Raw genomic sequence first — 24,062 nt, 5'->3', positions numbered from 1 at the left:
ATAAAACAGTTGTTACTATGGTGCACATAAATAACAACCAAACATATGCATACCATTTATTATACATAATAAAAACTGCTACTAGCATATTACAATATTCGTTTCAAAGAGTTTTTTTTTTACGTACCTAATGTTTGAGAAATTAGACTTAAGTTCGATCTCGTATGAAATTATAATAGACACTATTTCATATGATTTCAGTACGTGTATTTACTTCTTAAACTTTTTCTAATCTTATCAAATTTATGCAACCTAGAAAAGTGAACAGAATTTAGAAATCACTTTCAGTTGAACTTGCTCAGGTATAATGCACATGAATCCATTCAAAAATCACACATGTCATACTGCAAAAATAACTTTTACATTAGTATTAACTATTATAAGTGAGTTTAAAAAAAACAACAGCAAATGGATACGCTAGTATTTTTACATATTTCTGACACTTAAAAAAAATAGTCATATAAAAGAAATTAAAAATTAATATCTATATTCATAAACTTCACCAAATCACATAATATATTATGGAATTATGTAGAGCACAGGCACTATTCAGGTATGGTAGGAAGGGGGGCAGTTCCCCTCCCACGTTTAATATCATTTACTTAAGGTTTCTAGTTTGTGTCAACTGAATGTTTTTTTTTTTAAATAATAAAGAAATAAATCAAAGCTTATGCTTTCAAAATAAACTGATTTTTATTATTTAAAAAAAAAACAAGACCATCCAAGGCCTAACTTCTCTGTACCTCCAATACCAACTACTCATGATGTTCATCACAAATGGAACATAAACTAACACAGGACAGTGGTGATCTACAATCAACTTATACAATATTAACATATAAATTATATTAATAATTACATGTAGACATGCACTCTCTCAGCTGTGCTTGGAAGTTCAATCCATTTACCTTTTCCTTTAATACCATCTGTAAAATAATTTTATTTCAACCAACTGTGATTTATGTGAACAAAATAAAGTTAATTTGTCCATTTACTGATTTTTAATTACAAATTTATTTCTATTTCACTTATCTAAATATCCACTTTTGACACAGCTAAATATCCAATTTTCACAAAACAGTATTAACTCCAGTACAAACTGTAAAACACATATCAATATTTGAATATTATATTTCTTAATCAAAAACTACAATAACTAGAAAGTAAGATTCTATTAAAACAGAGTAGCAAATTAACAAACAACAACTTGCAAGCCCAATGTTAATGTGCTTTCCTAAACAAGTAAATCAAACATCAGTTTACTAGAAGGCCTAGGTAGATAGCACGTGTATATCTTGCTTTCAGCTGAGGCCACTGTACAAAGAAATAATCAGAAAAATGATACAGAATCTGACCCGAAAGTGAAAGTGTTTGTACCCTGCAGATGCTCTCTACATACACAATTGTGCTTTTCTTCACACCTATAACCTTTAGAAAGAATAAGAATGCATTAATATTTCATACCTTACCCCATTTACATTCAAAAACTAATTTGACATACAATTTTGAACAGCTTCTAACTTGATGTTCTTATCTACAAAAAAAGGTTTCTCTAAATTTTTGGTTACTATACATGTATTCAGGGTTTCAGCTTTTCACTAAAATCGACACTTTTAAACAAACCATGATCTATCCTACTTAGAATATATTACAATCTTTTATTTCAATGACTTTTTTTAATGCAGTATTTTTAACTTTCTGTGGAGTTTAAGCAATACCTTTAAATAAAACACAAAAGCTGTCAGTAATGATATAAGTATATTAAGAATAAAGAAACAAGACAAATTTATTATGTATGTCTTTAAAGACCTTTTGTTAGTGCCAAGTGGTTAATCTAAACTTAAATTAGATTTTGATTCTTAAAAAAACAAACACAACAGAATTAAACTTATATGGTTCCTTAATAGCTATATTTCAATTCAATTAGTACACAGAAAATGAACACCAAGTGTGTGTTTGTTGACAGAGAATAACTGAAAGGCACTGCACTCACCATTGTTTTATGTACAGGGTGAACAGAAAAGAAAAAATAAGCATTTTCTATCTTCTAAGTATTAAGTTGTGCACTAAAAATAGAAAGTAATAAATACGTACGTTATGTTTGTGATATTCTATGGCAAACTTGTTTTCAGTTACCTTTATTCTGGCAACATCAGCAAGTCAGATTAATTTATTTAATTTGGCAAGAACTATAAGTACACACACTCTCCAATTCCATTTACAACTCCAGAAATACATAGGAAATAGCTTAATAGGTGGTGGTGTTTGTCAGAAACAATGTGACAATAGTTCTACCAGCACTGTAGAGCATCCAATTTTAGTTGGAAAAAAAAAATCGCAGAGAATAACTTGTCAATCAGAAATACAAGGAAATTTAAGATTTAAATACATACTATACTGATGCACACACACACACACACATATATATACACATATACATACAAAGTGTTTCGTATATATGATGCTTCTCAAAGATGTAACTTTGGTTCAGGTTACCATTATGTATTATTTTTTTTTAATGACCTAACTTGAATAACCAATAATCATACTTTAAAATACTGAATAGATAATTCAATAGAATTGCAAAAGACCTAGTTATTCAACACAATCTTTTGTTAATAATCAATGCTGGCTAACACTGAAGTTTAGTGTTAGAATTCTAAAACAAAACAATAAATATCATTCATTCGTCTTAATGAACGTGAAAGAAATGAACAAACTTTAATACTTACAGACAGAATAAATGCAACAAGACACACAGGAACACAAGTCCCAGGGCCATTACATAAAATCTGTAAGAAATAAGTATATTTTTTTATTTTTTATAGATATAGTGTTATCAAAATGAATAATTTGTGATAATCTGCAGAGATAAATTATATATTCCAAGGTTTATGCTACATGTATAATTTCAACAACAAAGTCATCATAGTTTTGATTCTATTTGAATGATCTGAAAATACCACTAACTGCACTGTCTGAACAACATGAAATAAAATATTTTTGGATTATTTTCACTATTTACATTAACAGTCTTAATTTTGAGCTCATAAACTACAGGGTGTTCGGAAAGTCACTGTGCAGTTTTGAAAGCAGCGATAACAGCATTCATTCAGTCTATTTCAAGCCAGCAACAATAGCTGTGTTTATAAACAAAATAAGAAGGATCCAAGCCTGTATTGATGCCAACAGGGGTCACTTTCAACATTGTTTATAATTGTCATTCATATTTACCTCCTGTATTCTATATTGAAACATGTCTGTTAATAAGTTTATAAGTGCACAGTGACTTTCCGAACACCATGTACGAAGAAATCAGCTAGTCAACATCACCCACAGCCATTAACTCCACTTACACTGACTTTTGTCCATATACCCCAGGTACATACTCCACACACCGACTTCTGTCCATATTCTCTAAAAACATACTCCACGTACTAACTTCTGTCCACATACTAATTTCTGTCCGTATACCCTAAACATATACTCCACATACTAATTTCTGACCATATACCCTGAACATATATTCCACATACTAATTTCTGTTCATATTTCCTAAAAATATACTCCACGTACTAACATCTGTCCACATACTAACTTCTGTCCATATACCCTGAATACACATTCCACACATTGGCTTCTGTCCATGTACCCTGAACATACTCTATACTATGGTTTCTGTTTATATATGCTAAACACAACTCCACACACTGGCTTCTGTCCACATACCCAAAAATTATTGTGAACATTTTACTTCTTTAAGTGACCTGAAACATTAATAAACCCTGAGACTGAATAACATTAATCATTTTCAGCATTAAAACCTCCAATCCACGAATTCATAAAACTTATGTTTATTTAGTTTTAGGTAACTAGGTAGTCGATATTATTGAAGGGCACTTTTAGATAGGTTCAAGACACTTTTTTACATCTGAAAAACAATAGTCAACTATCTGAAAGTGCTCAAGTTCACTAGTATTTTGAAATCTTCAAGAATCCCCAGAATGTGCCACGTACTGTATTTTTCAAGGAGATGTAATTACTCTTTCCTGGTCATGTGACCTCAGCCAAAGTGTGTAGTTACAGAGTTGACATAAATCAGAATATTTTGGTTTGTTTTGAATTTTGCACAAAGCTACACGAGAGCTATCTATGCTAGCCATCCATAATTTAGCAGTGTAAGACAAGAGGGAAGGCAACTCTTGGGCTACTCTTTTACTAATGAATAGTGGGACTGACCACAACATTATAATGCCCCTACAGCTAAAAAGGCAGGCATGTATGGTGTGACGGAGAAACTAGAATGGAAGATGATAAACAGTAAACACTTATTATTTGACATTGTTAACAGATGAATATTAAAATAGATACTGATGTATATTTAATATTAACATATACTTCTTTTAATGTTTAGTTTTATGTTTCTTAATAAACATAATTCTATTTGTACTGAATAAACAGAAAAAATATAATGAAACCTAATTGTGTTCAATTCAATGCTAATACTATGATGAACTACAGTATAAAACACTGATATTATAAAATCAATGTTGTGAACTATACAATATTGGAACTATCATATAAATGCTTATCACTAATCAACTATTATACAAGCAACTTTTTTTTGCTTAAATATGTGACTGTGTTGGAAAAGTCAAGGTACAACAAACATTTTTGGCATATAAAGTGCTAAATTAAAGGGTAATTTGTTTTTCCATTACATATATATTTCCTTGGTTTGCTAGTAAATTACTTCTTGAAAAGTCAAGCTATACAAGTAAAGTAGTGACAGAAATATTAAAGACAATGTAGTGCCATCTGTTGAATAACACTACAAACAAAAATTCATAAAAACTTTTCACACTTTGGTATTCAAGATTAAGACAATTAGAAAAATAACTATAGCATGTGCAACAAATATTTCTATATAACAGAACACAGTTTCATATAAAAGTATCCTCCTCACAACAAGAACAGTACTTTCAATAGGACTGTACGTAATGATTTGAGTATGTCTTTACGTAATTTATAAATATTGTACTACAAAATTAAGTTCTTAAGCTGTTTTTTTTTTAATAAAGGTTACCACTTTCTTTATGTAAAAACATTGCAGTTTTGGTCAGTACATTCTGAACATTTTTTATACAGAAAATGTTCAGTTTATCTAAAACTTTTTTTAATGAGATATGAATATTAAGCTTAATAATTGTTTGTTTGATTTTAAATTTTGCACAAAGCTACATGAGAGCTATCTGCACTAGCCCTCCCTAATTTAGCAGTATAAGACTAGAGAAAAGGCAGCTTGTCATCACCACCCAATGCCAACTCTTGAGCTACTCTTTTACCAACGTATAATGAGATTGACCATCACATTATAATGCCTCCACAGCTAAAAGGGCAAGCATGTTTGGTGTGACAAGGATTCAAACCTGTGACCCTCAGATTATGAGTCGAATGCCTTAACCCACCTGGCAATGCTGGGCAGCTTAATAATTACTAGTACAAACAGCTGCTCAAAGGGCAGCATTTCTTCTAATCATAGAAAAAAAAGCCCATCCTCTGGCTTAATTTCAGGGTCATAGGATGGGTCAATATACAGTAAAACCTGTCTAAGCCAGAAACTGCATAGGGTAGAAACCTGTACAAGCTGGAAATATCAAAATTTTGCAGCTTTATCTTAAGATTTCTCTTATAAAAGGCCCTCTGTATGGTGGAACCTGCATGATACAGACAGAAAACTATCTTTCACCAACCTCATCTATTATAAACAATTAGGATTAGAACCTGTGTAAGGTGGAAAAAATGTTTTTGATTAAATATTAATTTCTTATTTAATTAATCATTTGTTTAAATGTTACTAAATCCTTGGGCATTTTGTTAGAGTAAGTATTGGTTAAATATATTCTGTTCTTTTTTCTGCCGTCATTATTCTGGAGGTCACCATTCAAAAGAATGATTGACTGTACTTTTGGTCACATTTGCTGATGGAAAACTAGAGAAACCATGGGTAATATGTAAAAGTGAAAGTCCACACTGTTTCAAAAATTTAAGGAAGAATCAACTTCCTGTGGAATGGAAACCAAATAATAAAGTGTGGATGACAAGTGCTATATTTGAGGAATTTTGGAAAAAACTAAACAAAAGAATGGAACAAAAATAGGAATATTCTACTTTTCCTAGATAGTGCAACTTATCACCCAAAAGTTCAACTTTCAAATGTTCATTTAGTCTTTCTTCCTCCATGTACAACATCAGTCCTACAGCCACTAGATAACAGAATTATACAGGGAATATAAAATTAAAAAAAAAAATTATGCTTCAGCATGTTATTGCAAACATGAACGACTGTAAGAGAGCATCTGAAATTTCCATGAGAATTGACGTGTTAGATGCAATTGTATTTTTAAATCATTCAATCAAACGCATATAAGATGAATGCGTAATAAAGTGCTTTCAAAACTGTAGATTTATTCTTGATAATGGAAGAAATTGTGGAGAAGTTGTTTGTTATGATGATTCTAGTGAAATCTAAACTCTGAGAAGATTGATGCAGATGATTCTGTGAACGTGGAAAGTTTTGTGAACGTTGACAAGAATGTTTTAACAGACACTGATGAAATTGATTTAAAATCTATAATAGAATCACAAGATGGTAACAGTGTGAGAGAGTCAGAAGATGAACAAAATGGAAAAGATAGTGAGGAAATAGAAATTCCTCCTTCATTGCAAGTGTTAAATTATATTAACACTATCAAATTGTATGCAAAAATGAATGGAGGAAATGAACTTCATTAAAAGGTTGTAGAATTGACATTCTCTTTTAATTACGTGAAAGCCCATTAAAAAACAAAACAGATGAAATTGGACACTTTCTTCAAATAAATTTGATTAAGATTTTGTGTACTTGTATATATTTTGAATGTCTGTTTTTGTTCTTATTCTAATAAATATAGCATAAACACTATAATAACTTTATTCACAAACATCTTTCTCCCCTTGAGTCAAGCAAGTATAAAACTATATATAATTAAGGAAATGCATGTTCGCTATGTCTGAGCCACAAAACCTGCTTAAGCTGAAATTTTACTCAGTCCCATGTGATTCTGCCTTAGACAGGGTTTACTGTATTAAATTTGTTTCATATAATGTATCTACTCACCATTAATTTGAATCCAAGATTCTTTATACACCAAGCAAGTACTCTTTTGACTGAGCTAAATGGTTAACTCACTTGTAAGTAAGGCACTTTTTAACAACACAAAATACGACATGAATTAAAAAAATTACTTTACATTACCTGTTTCTCTTTTTTAATCTAACAAAATCTATCTTTCCTCAAGGATAATCTATACTCTTGAAGAAGAATGATCCTGGGAAAACAAGTACACATGGTTCAGCAAAAATTAGAACACTGATAATGAACTGGTATTCACAAGATATTATTGGATTACATACAACTAAAATGTCACAACTTATCACACACAAAGAACTTACCATATCTGGTTTGTGTCTGAGAATTAATGGGAATGAATAGAGAATAGAATATACGGTGGAGATAACTGTTGTAATATATGACTGGTGAACCTCCCTACTCCTTGGAATTTTTTCAATACAGAACTTTTGATAATGTTCTTTACAATGTTGTTGTGTTGCATGTGCTTGTAACTAGAACAAAAACAAAACTTTGTTACTACACTAGGAAAAACTAACAGCAAAGCAGTATACACTAATAGAATAATGAGTTCTTATGTATTCATTCCTGTTGACTTGTAAAGTTAAACAAAAAATAAAGATGAGATCATGAAATATAACCAGTATACATGCATCTGAACACAATTTGTGTAATATCTAGTTCAGTGGTTCTCAAATGTTTCAGGACTGAATACTAATTATTGCCTGCTTAGGCCTAATTTAAATAATGAATAAAAACTTTTAACAAAAATCAATATTTCTAACACTCACCCATTAATGTGAAGGATGATTTTTTTCTGGCATGACTGAAAAATATTTGGTACCATTTTTATCAATTTTAACTACTGAAGAAACTACTGTAGATCTATGAGAATAGAAAGTGAATCTATAAGTGATTAGTAATATGCACATGCATGTGGAAAACTCAGATAGAAGTTATTACAAAGTTTATGATTTTTATTTTATATTTTAATTGTGTCACATATAGCCAACATTAGTTCCAAATACCACAGTTTGAGAATCCCTGGTTTCGAGGACCATAGCTCAAGGTACGATATTTTTAATATTTTAATTGTGTCATGTACAGCCAAGACTTAGGCTACAAATACCACATTTTGAGAATCCCTGGTCTAGAGGATCATAGCTCAAGATAGGCAGGTGTGTGTGTGTGTTCAACTTCCCTTTTACATATATATATATATATATATATATATAACTGCTGGTCAAAATCTTAAGGCCAATGAACATATAGAAAAAATATGCATTTTGTATTGTTAGACTCAACCACTTATTTGAGTAGAGCTTTGAAAGATGAAAAGGGAAAATAAAATCCTTTTTTAGCATTTAATAGGGAATATGTGAACCCTATGAAATTAGCTTAAATACTAACTGGTCAAAAGTTTAAGACCATACTGAAATGAAGTGTTAATTGGTAAACACTTAAAGAAATTTAGTCATTCATGTTCAAGCATTAGCGTTGTCAACATCTCCTACTAACATCTCCTGTGTTGCATTGGGTAAAAACATGGCAAAGGCTAAAAAGTTGACAGAGTTTGAACGTGGCAGAATTGTTGAGCTGCAAAAGCAAGGTCTCTCTCAATGTGCCATCACTGGTGAGATTGGGCATAGTAAACCTGCTGTTGGAAATTTTTTAAAATACCCTGAGGGATACGGAAAATTTCCAGTAGTAGGCTCAAAAAAATTTCGCCAGCGTTGAGCAGGAGGATTTGACGGGTTCTCCAGCAAGACACCAGCTGATCATCAAATCAGATTAAGGTCCTTAAGAACACAGAATGCATATCAAAAACAATAACACAGCATCTACGAGAGGAAGCCTTTAAAAACTGTAAACGTCTTCAAAAGCCACGTCTCATTCCACACCACGAAATAGGTCGGTTAAACTTTGTGGAGAAGCACCAAACATGGGACACAGAAAAGTGGATGAAGGTTTTGTTCTCTGATGAGAAAAAATTTAATTTGGATAGTCCAGATGGCTTCCAATGTTACTGGCACGATAAAAATATCCCACCACAGACATTTTCTATACGACACAGTGGGAAAGGTTCCATCATGATCTGGGGTGCTTTCTCCTTCCATGTGACAATGGAGCTTCAGGTCATACAGGGGTGTCAAACAGTAGCTGGTTACATTGGCATGTTGGAGAGAGCATCCTTATTGATTAAAGGCCCTTGCTTGTGTGGAAATGACTGAATCTTTCAGGAGGACAATGCTGCAATCCACAATGCCTGCAGGACAAAGGACTTTTTCATGGCGAATAATGTGATTCTTTGGACCATCCAGCGTGTTTGCTCAAACTGAACCCCCATTGAAAATATTTGGGGATGGATGGCAAGGGAAGTCTATAGAAATGGACACCAATTCCAAACAGTGCATGATCTTCATAAAGCCATCTTCACCACTTGCAATAACATTCCAGCCAGCCTTCTGCAAATGCTTATATCAACAATGCCAAAGCAAATGTTAGAAGTTGTTCACAATGACGGCCGTGTAACTCACTACTGAGACCTCATGTTGGGCATTTCCTACCCTGTTTAAGACTTCTTTTTGGTATGATCTTAAACTTTAGACCAGCTAGTATTTAGGCTAATTTCAGTGTTCACATTTTCCATATTAAATGCTACAAAAGCTTTTTATTTTCCCTTTTCTTATTTTCATCTTTGAAGCTCTACTCAAATGAGTGGTTAAGTCTAACAACGTAAAATGCATATTTTTTCTTCATGTTCATTGACCTTAAGATTTTGACCAGCAGTGTGTGTGTGTGTGTGTGTGTGTGTGTGTGTGTATATTATAACTAATTTTTTTCAAGTTTGATACATTATAATTCATATATTTATATATCATTTCAAGCTCACACATTAGCAAGTTATTTTTAAAAATCATGGAGTACTATAATATAATTAAGCATACATTTGAAGACAATTGAAAATTTAACTTCAAAATAAATACTGATTATTTTAACTGTTACACTTATATAACTGTTTATAGAAACAAAATAGTAAAGTAAATATGGCAAGTTTAAAGATAATAAATAATATACATCCACATGTACGTTCATCTTTTGCAGAATGATTGACATGAGTTGTATTACTAATGGTATATTTCGACTATTATTATTTTCACAATATTTCAAACACTTAATTCTCTGCCTGTCATCAGGTACTTTACAAGACATTTTTTGTATGTGTCACTACCAGAAATCATTTTGTGGAAGTACAGGATTCAAACTGCTAAACTTATGTTCCCAAGTACAGGTATGCTAACCACTTGGCTATTAGAAGAACTCTTTTTAAGTTATTTTGGACGTACCTCTAGTACTTTTTTGTCTATTTTTTTGTAATACTGGAAGCCATATTAGGCTTATGTCTGCACTTGGTTTATTGATAAGATTAGTAGTCAATGCAATATGTGCTACTCCTTGATCTGCCTTATTGTCCAATGTGACTCCATGTTGATGATAGTGACTTCATCCCATGCTGGTCTGTGTTCTCCATCAAACCATGCATGATATGATATGCCAGACTTGTTAATATCACCCTTGACATTTGCCTTCCAATGCTCTTCCAATCTGACTGACAGAAGATCATCTGTTTCTCCTTTGTATGATCTACCACAATTGCACTGAATGCCATATATGCAGTTCTTTGCTTGCTTCTTAGATATCAGTGGTTTGACTTTTGTATTTCATTACCTCTGAAGATGGTCCTGATGTTGTATCATCCATTATCTTCATTAAAAGTATACTGTCTGCAATAAGAAACCTATCAGACTATAGTTATACAAGTAAATTCTCACACCTTCCCATAAAGTAGCTAATGACATATTGGAACATCTAAAAATGAAATAAATGCTTTAATAGGTTTCCAAATGAAAAACAAAGTTAAAATGACAGCCCTGATTTTAAACGTACTTAATATAAAACATGGTAACTATTTTACTTACCTTTTGTTCAAGCTCAAGAACTTTATCCTGGCTCATTTTATCAGAAGATGCAATGACATAAATTCGTGGATAATAGGCAGAACTAAGTGAGTGGATTAACTGGACAATCTCTGATGTATGCCCACCTGTATACAGCAATTCCAGAATTAAATTATAAAAAAATTCAACAGTTTCAACCCACACTAGTTTTTCATCTATGATGTAAAAAAGAATGAAAATAAGTTAATTCTGAATGTATATTATTGGTGTTATTTCACTGGATTCTTATAAAATGACACTAGAGATTTAAATTTCTCAGTTAATTTCATTCCAATCTTGGTTAAAATGTATTTAAAAAAATATAACTTGCTTTTACAATATTAAACAAGGATAACAATAATTTTATTTATTTGGAAAATTTATTGTTCCAAACATCTTATTTTTGTTACATGAATCATCTCCAAAATATGGTGTTTATTTTTAACTACATATTAACAGTTTACATTATAATGATATTGTCACTTTTATTTAGAAATTTGCTGACAGGTCCTCAAGAGCAAGTTTGTGAATATTTAAAGAATTAAAGAGTTGAATGACAAATCATGAACTCCTAAAGAATGTTGACAGTGATATCAAGATTTTGTTACTCATTATTACCTGGTTTTAGGTTTGTAATCAGTTAAATATTTTGAAAACTAACTTGCTTGCTTTACTAAAAATGTCAAAATGAGATTTTATAAAATATGAAAAATGTTTATATTGATCTCCAAATCACAAGTACATGAAACTCTTAATTATATTAAATACCATTTATAAAATACAAGTTAGTACAGAGGAATTCCTCATAAATTACTCTCAGCCCCCAAAATGTTATATAAAAAAAAAAAAGATAGAGATTCTGCCTTGAGATTTATAGTAACTCAATTACATCACAATCAAAAGTGTAAAAATTTGTATTGTCATGTGAAAAGTTATAAAAAACTAAAATATTAATAGTTTTACAATAAATGATGATCAGAAGATTCATTAGTAAATTAATAGGAGAGTAAATTTTACTAAAAATGAAAAATATCATTTAAAATCATGTGAGGCATACTAATAAAAAAAATCAACATATGTAAAAATATGAAATTCTGAATATTATTATTAAGACAAAAAAATGAGTTGTTTAGTTCATAATGCTAAATTTGACCATAATAATTAAAAACAAACTGAAAGAGGACCATTCATCCCTTTATAATTCTCTCTCCAAGCACCAGGAAACAAACTACACTAAATAAATTCTTTTACATCTGCATACTTATTAAAAAAATTTTAAAATAAACTTCTGATTAACACTGCATCATATAATGAGACAAGCCATATAACAGCTTTGTAACACCAAGAGAAAAATAATATTGCCAAAAACAAGACTGGATCTTTGATTCCAAACTTTATTTATTACTAGGGCTGATCAATATGTGGAATTTTCTTTAATGATTTATTGTTTAGTTAATTAATTGATTATATCCAATTAATATTTAACAAATAAACATTCATAATGGTGATATTTCTAGTGTGGCAAAATTCTTCAAAAAATAATCCATTAAAACAAGTTTTTGACTTTGAAATATTTAATATATTTCAATAAATTTGATTTACTTTTTGAACTTGGCTACACCCAGCTACAAACTTCATAATTTATCATGTTAAAATCAATCACAATATATATTTAACAATTCTACCGATTTTTTCATATAACAGGTTGACCTATTTAAAATGTTCATATCCAAAGTATGTTATTTTACATTTTAGTATACTGAACTTCATGTTTCACATTTTGGATGAGTTCCTTACATTGTCTTGATCCTTCTAAATACAACAAATATTCTCAATAGCATGACTTTTTAAAGAATTTTGGTATTACCCTGAAATTGTAAATATTGGTCATAGTCTGTTGGCATAAATTATGGTCAGAATACAAAATAATATTCACACTTGATATCTAAAGTTGGGTGTATAGCAGAAAGATCCTACTTAGAAACAAAATTCTGATTCTTGATAAGACACATGAAATATACATATAAACAGATCTAGAACTTGAATTTTAATGTTACTAAAAACAGAACTTAAGTTAAAAAACAGCACTAGCGGTACTAACTTCTTCAGTATTACAAATTACTGGTTTAGTGAACAGAACCTCTCACATAGTAGTTTTACCAGTCCAAAAATATTCCTTTAATTCATCAATCATATAATGTTAAAAATTAATATTTCATTCTAATATTACTTATTTTTTCATAATTTTGGTAATGATTAATGTTTCAAAGAAACAGGACTTAGCGTAAACCTACCAGATCCAATAATTGCCATTACTTTGACGGAAAGTTTTTTGGCCACAAAACTGTTAGAGTTATTGCATTGAACTCTTTTCAAAGTAATTATAATTCTAATGAAAAAAACAAAGAGAAGAAATAAAATTAGATATAAAATCATTACAAACTGATATAAATTTCTCAAAATACAACGATCGTTAGAAATCAAATGATTTGGGATTTAAAGAGCACTAATGTTACATGCACAGACTAAATTCGTATGTTTGTTTTTTTCCATCGAAAAGCAGAGTGATGGAGCGCCCCTATAGACTATTAGAAATTCTGCATGTTGTAAAATATATACTAAATTCGTATGCTTGTTTTTTTCCATTGAAAAGCAGAGTGATGGAGCGCCCCTATGGACTATTAGAAATTCTGCATGTTGTAAAATATATTTTACAACAGTATATTATCTAAACGTTACAACTTGAACATTGACAGCTTGCGGAACATTAGAAAACCCATATGATTAAGCTTTATGTTAAAAATAACATAAATATTTTGTTTATCATCGTACAGTCAAACTAATGAGCTTTACTACTGATAAAAGGCATTTTGGTTAAAACAGGGCAGTCTTGATCATTTGGGAGCCCCGGGCAATATTCAGTAAATGAGGTCCCATATTGATAATAGAAATCAGAAATAGATTAAACGGCATAGAATCGTGGCTCTTCCATGTGTGGATCCCTGGGCGATTGCCCACTTTGCTCAGTGGGCAGACCGCTTAGGCTTGCAAAACACGAAAGATAGACTGATCTGAAATACTGGTGTTACAAGCCTTTGATTCTGTTTGTATGTTGGTCTTGCTGTGAAGCCCAGTGGGTTATCTATGTTGTACCCACCACAGGTATCAAAACCCGATTTAGCTTTAGAAGCCATCAGATATATCACCAAGCTACTGGAAAGGACCTTTGATTTGAATACAAATTATACAAATTAAAGATAATGTGGAAAAAATATTTAGTTTACTTAAATGTTATTATAAATTTATTACTAAAATCATCAATATGTTAAAATTACATAACTCATTTTATTATTTTCAAATTTACATATTTAAAATTTCCCGAAACACTTATATTTTAGCTCGTTCCCTTTGGATGGGTCGAGTGCGCCTTAGTGGCTTGCATACTGGACAGAAAACTCATTGTTCGCTTTAAATTTAGAAAAAAAAAAATGCACTCCACACTTTTTAATCATATGTGCACTTTAGAAACAGCGACCAAACTTCACGACCCTCCAGTGGCAAAGCAGTAAGTTGCGCACTTGCAAAGGTAGAATAGCCGTGATGGGCAAAGCACAGATAGCCCATTAGGTTGCTTTGTTCTTAACTTCAAACAACTAAACAAATCAAATCTAATTGTTTGTTTTGGCAAAAATTAACAGAGGTTGTCATTTCACAAACTGATTTTCTTTCAGTTTATCATTTCAGATTAAAAACCGCTAATGCAAATAGACCTCACGTACCTTTGCAATTAAAATAAACAATATATTGTGATATAAAATAAAGCGTAACAAGCGAAGAAACCAGATACTTAGAAAAACTTTAACTTTCTATAACTGCTAATGGAGTACTAAAACGCTAACTGTTGTTTTGGTTAAAGGACAGCTTTGTTACTGAAACGTATTTGATTTCAGCAACACTTGTAATTCGTTCCTAATTTACCCGAAGATATTTTCTCAACCCAATCAAATTATAATTTCAATAGTGCTTACTATGGTATGCGTTCCAGTCATATATGTTAGATAATATTATTATCAAAATAAAATTAAATGCAAGATGGCAGAAAAACCATTCGGCCTATAATTTACAACCACCAAATAAATAACAGCACTATGTAACAAAATTTTTATTTGTTTTGGAATTTCGCACAAAGCTACTCGAGGGCTATCTGTGCTAGCCGTCCCTAATTTAGCAGTGTAAGACTAGAGGGAAGGCAGCTAGTCATCACCACCCACCGCCAACTCTTGGGCTACTCTTTTACCAACGAAAAGTGGGATTGACCGTCACATTATAACGCCCCACGGCTGGGAGGGCGAGCATGTTTGGCGCCTCGGGCGCGAACCCGCGACCCTCAGATTACGAAGCGCACGCCTTAACGCGCTAGGCCATGCCGGGCCCTACAAATTTTTTTTTTTTTTGTTCCTGGGTAGAAAGTGCTATTTCCCAATTGCTTATGACTAAAGTAAATGGAAAAGACCTATTTTTCTCTTCAAACTTTGCTTTTGTGACCTGGAATCGTATAACGAAAGCATGATGAGAAACTATATTTGAGGGCTGATACATGAAAGTGATTTACATAAAAGTCGCAAATCTCGAAAAACTAGTCACTTCTAAACATTTTTGTATAGGTTTAGTACAAATACATGTACATCTTCATTCATATGTTGTTTTATTCAGACCTTATGCAAATGAAAATGTGCAAATTTGCCCGTTTATACATTGAAAATAGGTTAATTTCTAAATTTCATTATCCTGGTCACAAAAGCAAAGTTTGAAGGGAATAATGACCATTTTCTGTACTTTTACAATAAAAGCAATTAAGAAATAACACATACGATCCAGGACCAAAATTTGTGTTACGTTGTGTAATAAAACATTATTATTTAAAAAAACACACGTTACCATTGTTTAAATAAAACAACAACAAAAACAAGAACTTTGATACAATAATCCATATCTATACACATGTAGACTAGAATTCTGAAATAATAGAAACTACTAGCATAAACCACATAATGAAGGTAACCATTTAATAAGTTTATGGCTCAATAGAAATAAAAAAAAAATGATAACATAACTTTTTGAAACAACAAGAGAGCTATGGTCCATCTCGGCTGTTTTATCTTATGAACTGAACTAAAATTATTAATAAATAAATTTTAAAAATCTTAAAGCCAGCCCTTATCATTCATATACTTATAAAACTTTCTTTTTAATTCACTTAAATTTACTCTCTCTGCAATGTCCAAAGGCAACTTATTCCAAAATTCAACCGCCCTGTTAAAAAAATAAAATTGTTTTAACTGAAAATAACTCCTATTCTGCAAAAATTTATATTTGTGTCATCTGGTCCTACTATTCTCTCTGTTAAGTACGAAAAAAAGATGATGCATTAACATTATCAGTTCCATATACTGTCTTAATACCTCAGTCATACAAACTCTTTTTTTTTTTAAAGAAGATAAAACAGTTTCAGAGATTTTAACCTTTCCTTGTATAACAACCACTCCGTCCAAGGCACCATTCTAGTAACTCTTCTCTAAACGTTTTTCAACATTTCAGTGCCTTTCTTAAAGAAGCCCAAGACTGACCACCATGTACCAAATGTAGTCTTACCAATGGCCTATCGAATAAAATTATAAATTCTTTAGACTTGTATTAAATATTTTTGTAGATATAATCTAAAATGCAAAATGCTATTTTTCTTACCACTATCAACAGTACCCTATTTGGATGACTTTAGAGACTGATCAACTCTCACATCAAGATCCCTTTCTTTCATGACACTGCTAAGGTCATTTCCATCCAAATTATACTTATAAGTGAAACTGTGTTAAACCCATATGCATTATCTTGCATTTATTATAGTTAAAACTCATTTGCAGTTTGTTTGCCTAATCACTAAATGATTTAAATTCTTTTCTAAATCATCATAATCATCTTCACAGCTATCAACCCCAAGACTTTAATATTTTCTGTAAAGTTAAGTACTTTATTGAGCATTCCTTCGTCCATATCACTGATGAAATTAAAAGAGCAAAGGTCTTAAGACTAATCCCTGAGGTACCCCATTTATGACATTAATCCAGATTGACGAAACTCAGTTTGTATCAACCCTTTCTTTTTTCCATCTAGCGGCTCTTTTATCCAATTTTCTCACTTATCCCTCACACCTTATGTGATTTTTTAAATATCTTTTATGTGGCACCTTGTGGAATACTTCCTGAAATCCAGACACACCAAATATACACCCTTTCCCTCATCAACATAAGAAATAACCTTTTCAAAGACATTTTTTTATCAGACTCTTAAAACTTTCCTCACCACTGATGTAAGACTAATAGGATTATAATTACTTGGACAATTTTAATTATCTCCCTTGAAAATCGGAGTAACATTAACCAACTTCCTTCCTTCTGGCACCTCTACACCATTAAAATAGTAGTGAGTGGCTCATATATCACATTTTTAATCTTTTTCAAAACTGTTGGGGAAATATTATCTACCTCAGAAGCCTTATCGTTCTTTAACCTTCCCAATTTTGTCTTAAACGAGCTCAAAATTAATGCAATCATCTGGTTAGATCTTGTTTCCACCTACCAACTGTTCAAGATGTGAAATATTTCTTAAATCTTCGTCTGCATATACTCTCACAGAGCTTAAATACATTAACTAAAACTTTAGAAATTATAACATAATCTTGTCTACTTTCACTCACAAGTTCAACATTTGAACACAGACACATCACATAAGAAAACGACCCCAGTCACTGACAGTTTCGGATGTATATTTCAAGCCAATATTTATTATTTAGAAGAAGAAGAGAAAACAACCTAATGATTAGTCTCTTGTAAAGCATCTAAAACCTGATATAAAGATTTCTGCAAGTCTTGATAAACAACATTAAGTGCAATGGCTTTATCTAAAATTGTGGAGGTTTTATAAACAAAAAATATAAAAAAATAAGGATTTTGTTTGTTTTGGAGTTTCGCACAAAGCTACTCGAGGGCTATCTGCGCTAACCGTCCCTAATTTAGCAGTGTAAGACTAGAGGGAAGGCAGCTAGTCATCACCACCCACCGTCAACTCTTGGGCTACTCTTTTACCAACGAATAGTAGGATTGACCCACGGCTGGGATTACGACCCTCGGATTACGAGGCGCGCGCCTTACGCGCTTGGCCATGCCGGGCCTGAAAGAAAATAAGGATAGGAAACCCTTCTTTAAAACTATGCTGAGAACCATTAATTAAGTGTGAAGTATTTCATTAAAGTCTGACAACAGCTTACAAAAACCTTACTAAAAGAAAAGTCAAACAAACGGACATGTAGCTTCCTGAAAAATCTTCAAACTCTTTACTTTTAAAATAGGAATTCGTTATCATGGAATTCCATGGTATTTGAAATACATAAATTAAAACAAACAAAAGACATCTTTATTGCCCTCTTTTGGTAGTTGTTGGAAGTACCGGAAACTTTATCAGTAAGAATACAGTCAGTTGTACTAGAAAATTATGAAGGATCAAGCTGTAAAAGAAAGTGAGAAAAATAATAAAAATAAAAATGAAGAAGGAAATGAGAAAGATCTAGTAAGTGTATTCCTTTAAAAAGTTGTTGGCTCACATTTGCTGGTAAATAATACGATGCTTTCAACTTTGTATATGAGTACAGATGACAGTAATTTATATATATATATATATATTATGCATGTTACTAACAACTACTACGTTAGGCTTAGTACGTAATACTGTTCCAACCGAGTACTGTTTAAGGGTTAGGCCTACGTTTAAATGCTGTGTCATAGTTTTATGTCTCAAGAAAGCATTAGAAGTAGAACGATGACACTTGAATTGTTTAAGATGATATATTTTCACTGAAATTTCTAGAGAAAATAAAGTAAAGTAGAGAAGTTATTTCAACTTTGTTTTGGAACATTATTATTTTTATCGAAAATTTCCTTCACTTGTTGGTATTACTGTTGCAACTCGAATAAAACAAATGAAATTTTAATTTAAGAAATAAATAAATAGCTAATAAAACTAAATTGTGTGCTCTTGAGATTTTATTGTATAATGCTGCAAAAGAAATGAGTAAATTTAATGTAATTTAAAAATTTATGGAGTAATGTGTATTTGCCTAACTGCTGAGTTTCAAATTAGTGACTGTGCCTGACAGCTGTGTATGAATGAAGTTTTACGTTGTTAGATTAAATTTAAATTACTTGGCATTAGTTGTATTGGCTCTGCTAGTAAGAAAAATTACTGCATAACTTGAGTCTTGCAGAAAATGACATTTTTCTTTGGCTGTAGTGATTGCAGTAAGAATAGCAAAACTTGTTAATATTATTAATATTAAAAGAATAAATACATTCCTGTCTTTACAAATAGAAATTTGGAGTAAAGTTAATCAAAGAGAGTATTTATTTTAGGTTTTTCTCATTTCACAATTTTTGTGTTAAAAGCTTAAGTTTCATACTGTATCAATTATGGTACCTGATTATAAGAACATGTACTAAACAATTTTCTTGATACAAGGTTGCTTGCTTGTTGAATAGTGAACTTTGTTTTACACTTCTTTTGATTAACAGATTCATTACAAGTGAAAAAAGAAAGTTAACTGGCCCTGTAACTGTTTCAACTTTATTGGCAGTCAGTTTTTCAAGATAGTACCTAATAGGAACAAATTTAAACTTTATTAGTTACAACCAGCAGGTGACTGTATCTATCAACATAAATTGTTTAAGAAAAAGGGAAAGTTTAAAATAGATATTTAAAAAGGTTATAATTTCTAGCTGTTTGCATTTCTGCAAAACTCTGTAGTTCTGTTTTGTTTTCTCCATTAGATTAAAATTAGTGCTGGATAGTAAGTGGTATTTGCTAATCAATTGTCAGGCATATCAATTAATTTCATTTAAATAATTGATTATTTTCTTATGAGATTTTGATAGTTGGAATTATGAAAAATGGTAACATTAAAAACACTGATTTTGATTAGTTGATTATTTTCATGAGTTGTTAAATTTATTTAGTTGAATACCCTTGAATTAAATTAAAATGATAATAAATCATAAAAGCAACATTTTTATTATTTGGATAGCTGTAATAATTAAATACAATAATAATTAGAAATGGTAATGTGGTTATTTTCTTGATTAAATCAATCATTCACCATATATATTTTGTTTTGAGACATGAATAAGTAGTTTCTTTTGATAGTCTGAAGAAGATAAGCAGTTACAGGAAGAACTAGAAATGCTTGTACAAAGGTTACGTGTAAGTAACAAGTTTAAAATTTATTTTTTGGCAATAGCTATTTACTGTTTGCACGTAAGAATAACATTGTGTGTAACATTAGTTTTTTAGATTATTTACAATAAATCTGAGCATATACACTTTCACTATTAAAGCCATTAATGGTTTTTTTTCATACCATAATTTGTAAAAATGAAAAGAGCTTTGTGTCTGATATTCATTTCTCTCATCACATTTACGAGTAATTCAATAAAATACGAGACATTTTTAGGTCATAAAATATAAAATATATAGTCTAAAGATTAATTGCACAGCATTCTCTTTGCTTACTAACTAAAATCTGTTTCATAAATAGTATGCAAACTGTAAGCACCTAATTCATCATCAAGCAAAATCGTCATATTTATAAGTAAACACCTTTCTTATAGACCTATTGCATAGGCTCTCAGGTAAAACTTGTTGCTAAATCCTTACTTTAGGCTTTAACATATTTTCTATGAAGAAAAATAGATTTTGTGAATTGAAATGAAATCATTGAGTTAGATCATGAAGATATTTTGGTATATTATGATATAAAATCCATTGTAATTTGAATAAAGAATTCCAGATGGAATAAAACAAGCTGTATATAATATCTTATGTCAATGTGGTTTGAAATATATTGGCCAAATCTCCAAATAAGAAGAGCACAAGTCAAATTAATAGAAGATAATTTTAAAATTTGCAACTTTATGAAAATTCACAGGGGTGCTCAAGCATTGTAAAATACAAATACTGTCATAACTTAGGGCTAATTTGTGTCCTTTATGAGTCCAAAATTCTTAAATAAATTTTTCTCTTCTTTTCTTATATATGAGAGAAGTTTTTTCCCAAAGTATCTTATGGACAGGTATGAACTGGAATAAAATTTCTCCTATATCAATAAGGGAGAAGAGAAAAAGTGATTATTTAAGAACTTTTGAACTCATAAAGGGACAAAAATTAGCCCAGAGTCATAACAATATTTGTATTTTTTCAATGCTTGAACAGCGTCATGAATTTTCTTAAAGTATAAACTTCACATGTAAAATTTCAGTGCTATTAGTCAAGATTATTATGATATGTAACTTTTGTGATCCCCATGTATAAACCTTATACATATTTGTCACACATGCCAAGTTACTGAAAAAATGTATGTTTCATGAAGTAAGTATTATGTGTACAAATTGTTATTTAGTTTTGCTTTACTACTACTTCAGTGATCAAACTGTTTAATGTACTGTTTTATCAGGAAGATGATACCAAGTTGTACCTTCCTGCTCTTGAAAGTCTTCGAAATTTAATTCGAGCTTCTACTACATCTATGACTTCTGTTCCAAAACCACTCAAATTTCTTAGACCTCACTTTGGAACTTTGAAAGAAATCTATGAAAAAATGTCAAGTGAGGAAATTAAGGTAAGTTTATCATTGTGAGTGTAAATTAAACTAAGAAGTCTTTGTTTACTTCAGTACAGAGATAATTCACAGTAATAAAATCTGTAATTTAATGTTACTTTTCTTTAAAAATCATAATATACTGTAAAACATTTGGTAACACAACGTTTTATACACTATTTGAGCTGAAAGCATTAGAATTGAACACCCTTATTTAGTAATAGAATTTTCCTTAGTTCATTTGTACATGTTTTTTGCAGTGCAAAATCAGTATTGAATGATACAAAAAACAGCCATTGGAGACAGCTAGTTGTAGGTGAAATATCTTGATACAACAAACCCAGTGTTCTTCAGTGTGTAATAATTGCAAAATCTTGTACAGAAAACATTCTTGTCTGCTCTTGCATATGTAAGTCCACACTGGTTAAATTTCTGGTGGAATGGAAGAGAGCATGTTATGCTTATGTTGAACTGTAGTCAATTTCTCAAAATGACTGCAGATTGAACTCGTAGAATATGAAAATTTGATGTTAAAAAACAGCTCTCAAATATTATTGTCTAGGACTGTAAACATCTGTAGGGTGTGTGATGCTTCATGTGTATAAGATCTTTCAAATGAGCTGCAATTAATGATCTAGGAATTATTCCAGTGAGATTGATAGTAGCAAACATTGTGTTTGGAACAATGGAAAATTTTCCTTGTGGAACATCAGATTTTGCTACATGTATTTGTCCTAAATGAATTAATATGAGTGTGAGGACAGGTTACAGAATGTTTTGGATACAAGATTTTATTTTCTAACTCTGAAAAGTAGTGTAGGAAGTGTCATTGTTTAACAAAGCTCCTTTATGTGTGGATTAATTCCTCTGATAATATTGAAGGGATCCATAAATGATTCATCTTGCTGTGGTTTTGGTTAATACTGAAATGCCTGTTTAAGTAGAATTGTATAAGGAAATATCATACCTGTTGAACATAATACAGCTTACCATCTTCAAGAGTAATTTAAGTTAACTGACTCTGGTACTCTATTTTACCAGCTGAGGTCTTAACATTAATCTTGGTAGTTGAGTACAAATTAAATGTAACCAAGAAGCTTATTGTACCTTTAACTTATTTCAGTTTATATGGCAAACTATCATACCAAATTCATAAACTCTTTGTTGTCAGTAATGAGACTTAGGTTGTTATTGTGATAAAAATGAGTCAGTACTATAATAAAGTTTTGAATTCAGTAGTAATTATGAAATCATTTAAATGGTGTCTTGTATTAAAAGTTTTGGTTACATGATGTAGAGATGTAAAACGTGTGTTTATAGACACAATTACTGCCAATTGACAAATTAATTTAGATTATGTATGTGATATAATATTTGGTAATTTTATTTCTCCAATAGAGATTTTGTGCTGATATTGTGTCAATTCTGGCAATGACTATAAGTGAAGAGCGGGAATGCCTGAAGTATCGTCTTCTTGGTTCTCGTGAGCCTATTGGTTCCTGGGGTCATGAATATGTTAGGTTAGTGGATTGTTTCTATACAGTAGTAATGGAGAAAGTCATTCCTTTCTTAGGTTATGACAGTTTCTTCAGTATTCTACAGTGAACAAAGAATGCACCAGCTTTAAAAAAAAATCATTCCACATATTTGAAAAATTCAACATTTCTCTTCTTCTAATATAAAAGTATTGTCTGGAACACATGAAGTGTTTATCACATTTGCCAATAATAGCTTTCTTGCTTTTATATTAAAATGTGTGTGAAATTTGAAGATGTTTTAACCTTTTTTATTTTCTACCACAAAATAAATTATTCACTAATTTATGCCTTTATTAACATTTGAATATCACTGGTATAGAAACCTTTATAACCTGAGCACTTTTGAAAGGTGGACCTTTCTTCTTCAGGGGCATTCTGGGATGATTGAAAATCTGAAGAAGAAAGGTCCACTTTTCAAAAGTGCTCGGTTTAAAGGGTTTTTATTTCAGTTTCGTCAAGACTTCTTGGACCTACGTGTTTTTAGGACATCACGAATATCACTGGTGATACGATATCTTCTTAATTTCAGATTTTATTAAGGTAACTTTTAAGTTTCATATTTAAAAACACAAGTAAATAAATCTGAGAAGAGGCATGAATTCAAATTATGCTGTAAACTAATTTTTATAGGGTGTGCTAAATTATTTATTAATTCT

The 24,062-nt window shown here is 31.0% G+C and overlaps 2 protein-coding genes across 4 annotated transcripts in view; one reads left to right on the top strand and one right to left on the bottom strand.

The window, feature by feature from the left end:
* Window positions 1-47: 47 nt before the first annotated feature.
* On the bottom strand, window positions 48-13,743 carry Alg14 (ALG14, UDP-N-acetylglucosaminyltransferase subunit). Of its 2 annotated transcripts, XM_076497536.1 has the most exons (5): window positions 13,464-13,743; window positions 11,152-11,276; window positions 7,495-7,665; window positions 2,733-2,792; window positions 48-1,428 (listed from the first exon to the last, which is right to left on the bottom strand). In XM_076497536.1, exons 1-5 carry the CDS (start codon window positions 13,603-13,605, stop codon window positions 1,255-1,257), a joined length of 672 nt encoding a protein of 223 aa, XP_076353651.1. In that variant the 5' UTR covers window positions 13,606-13,743; the 3' UTR covers window positions 48-1,254. The 2 variants fall into 2 exon arrangements, with proteins under 2 accessions (XP_076353651.1, XP_076353652.1); XM_076497537.1 differs by lacking the exon at window positions 2,733-2,792.
* A 4,903-nt stretch (window positions 13,744-18,646) lies between these two features.
* Rpn1 (regulatory particle non-ATPase 1) overlaps window positions 18,647-24,062 on the top strand; it is a 33,786-nt gene continuing 28,370 nt past the window's right edge. For both annotated transcript variants that reach the window (XR_013027182.1, XM_076497530.1), the window contains exons 1-4: window positions 18,647-18,792; window positions 20,419-20,475; window positions 21,725-21,889; window positions 23,267-23,388. Coding sequence is in view for 1 of the 2 variants with exons in the window: in XM_076497530.1 (XP_076353645.1) it covers window positions 18,718-18,792; window positions 20,419-20,475; window positions 21,725-21,889; window positions 23,267-23,388 (419 nt within the window). In the remaining variant the exon portion in view is untranslated. The remainder of the gene's footprint in view (window positions 18,793-20,418; window positions 20,476-21,724; window positions 21,890-23,266; window positions 23,389-24,062) is intronic.

Source organism: Tachypleus tridentatus, chromosome 4, assembly GCF_004210375.1.
Source record: "Tachypleus tridentatus isolate NWPU-2018 chromosome 4, ASM421037v1, whole genome shotgun sequence".
Lineage (NCBI taxonomy): Eukaryota > Metazoa > Arthropoda > Merostomata > Xiphosura > Limulidae > Tachypleus > Tachypleus tridentatus.
Note: the sequence above shows the minus strand (reverse complement) of the source record. Positions and strands in the feature narration are given on the sequence as shown.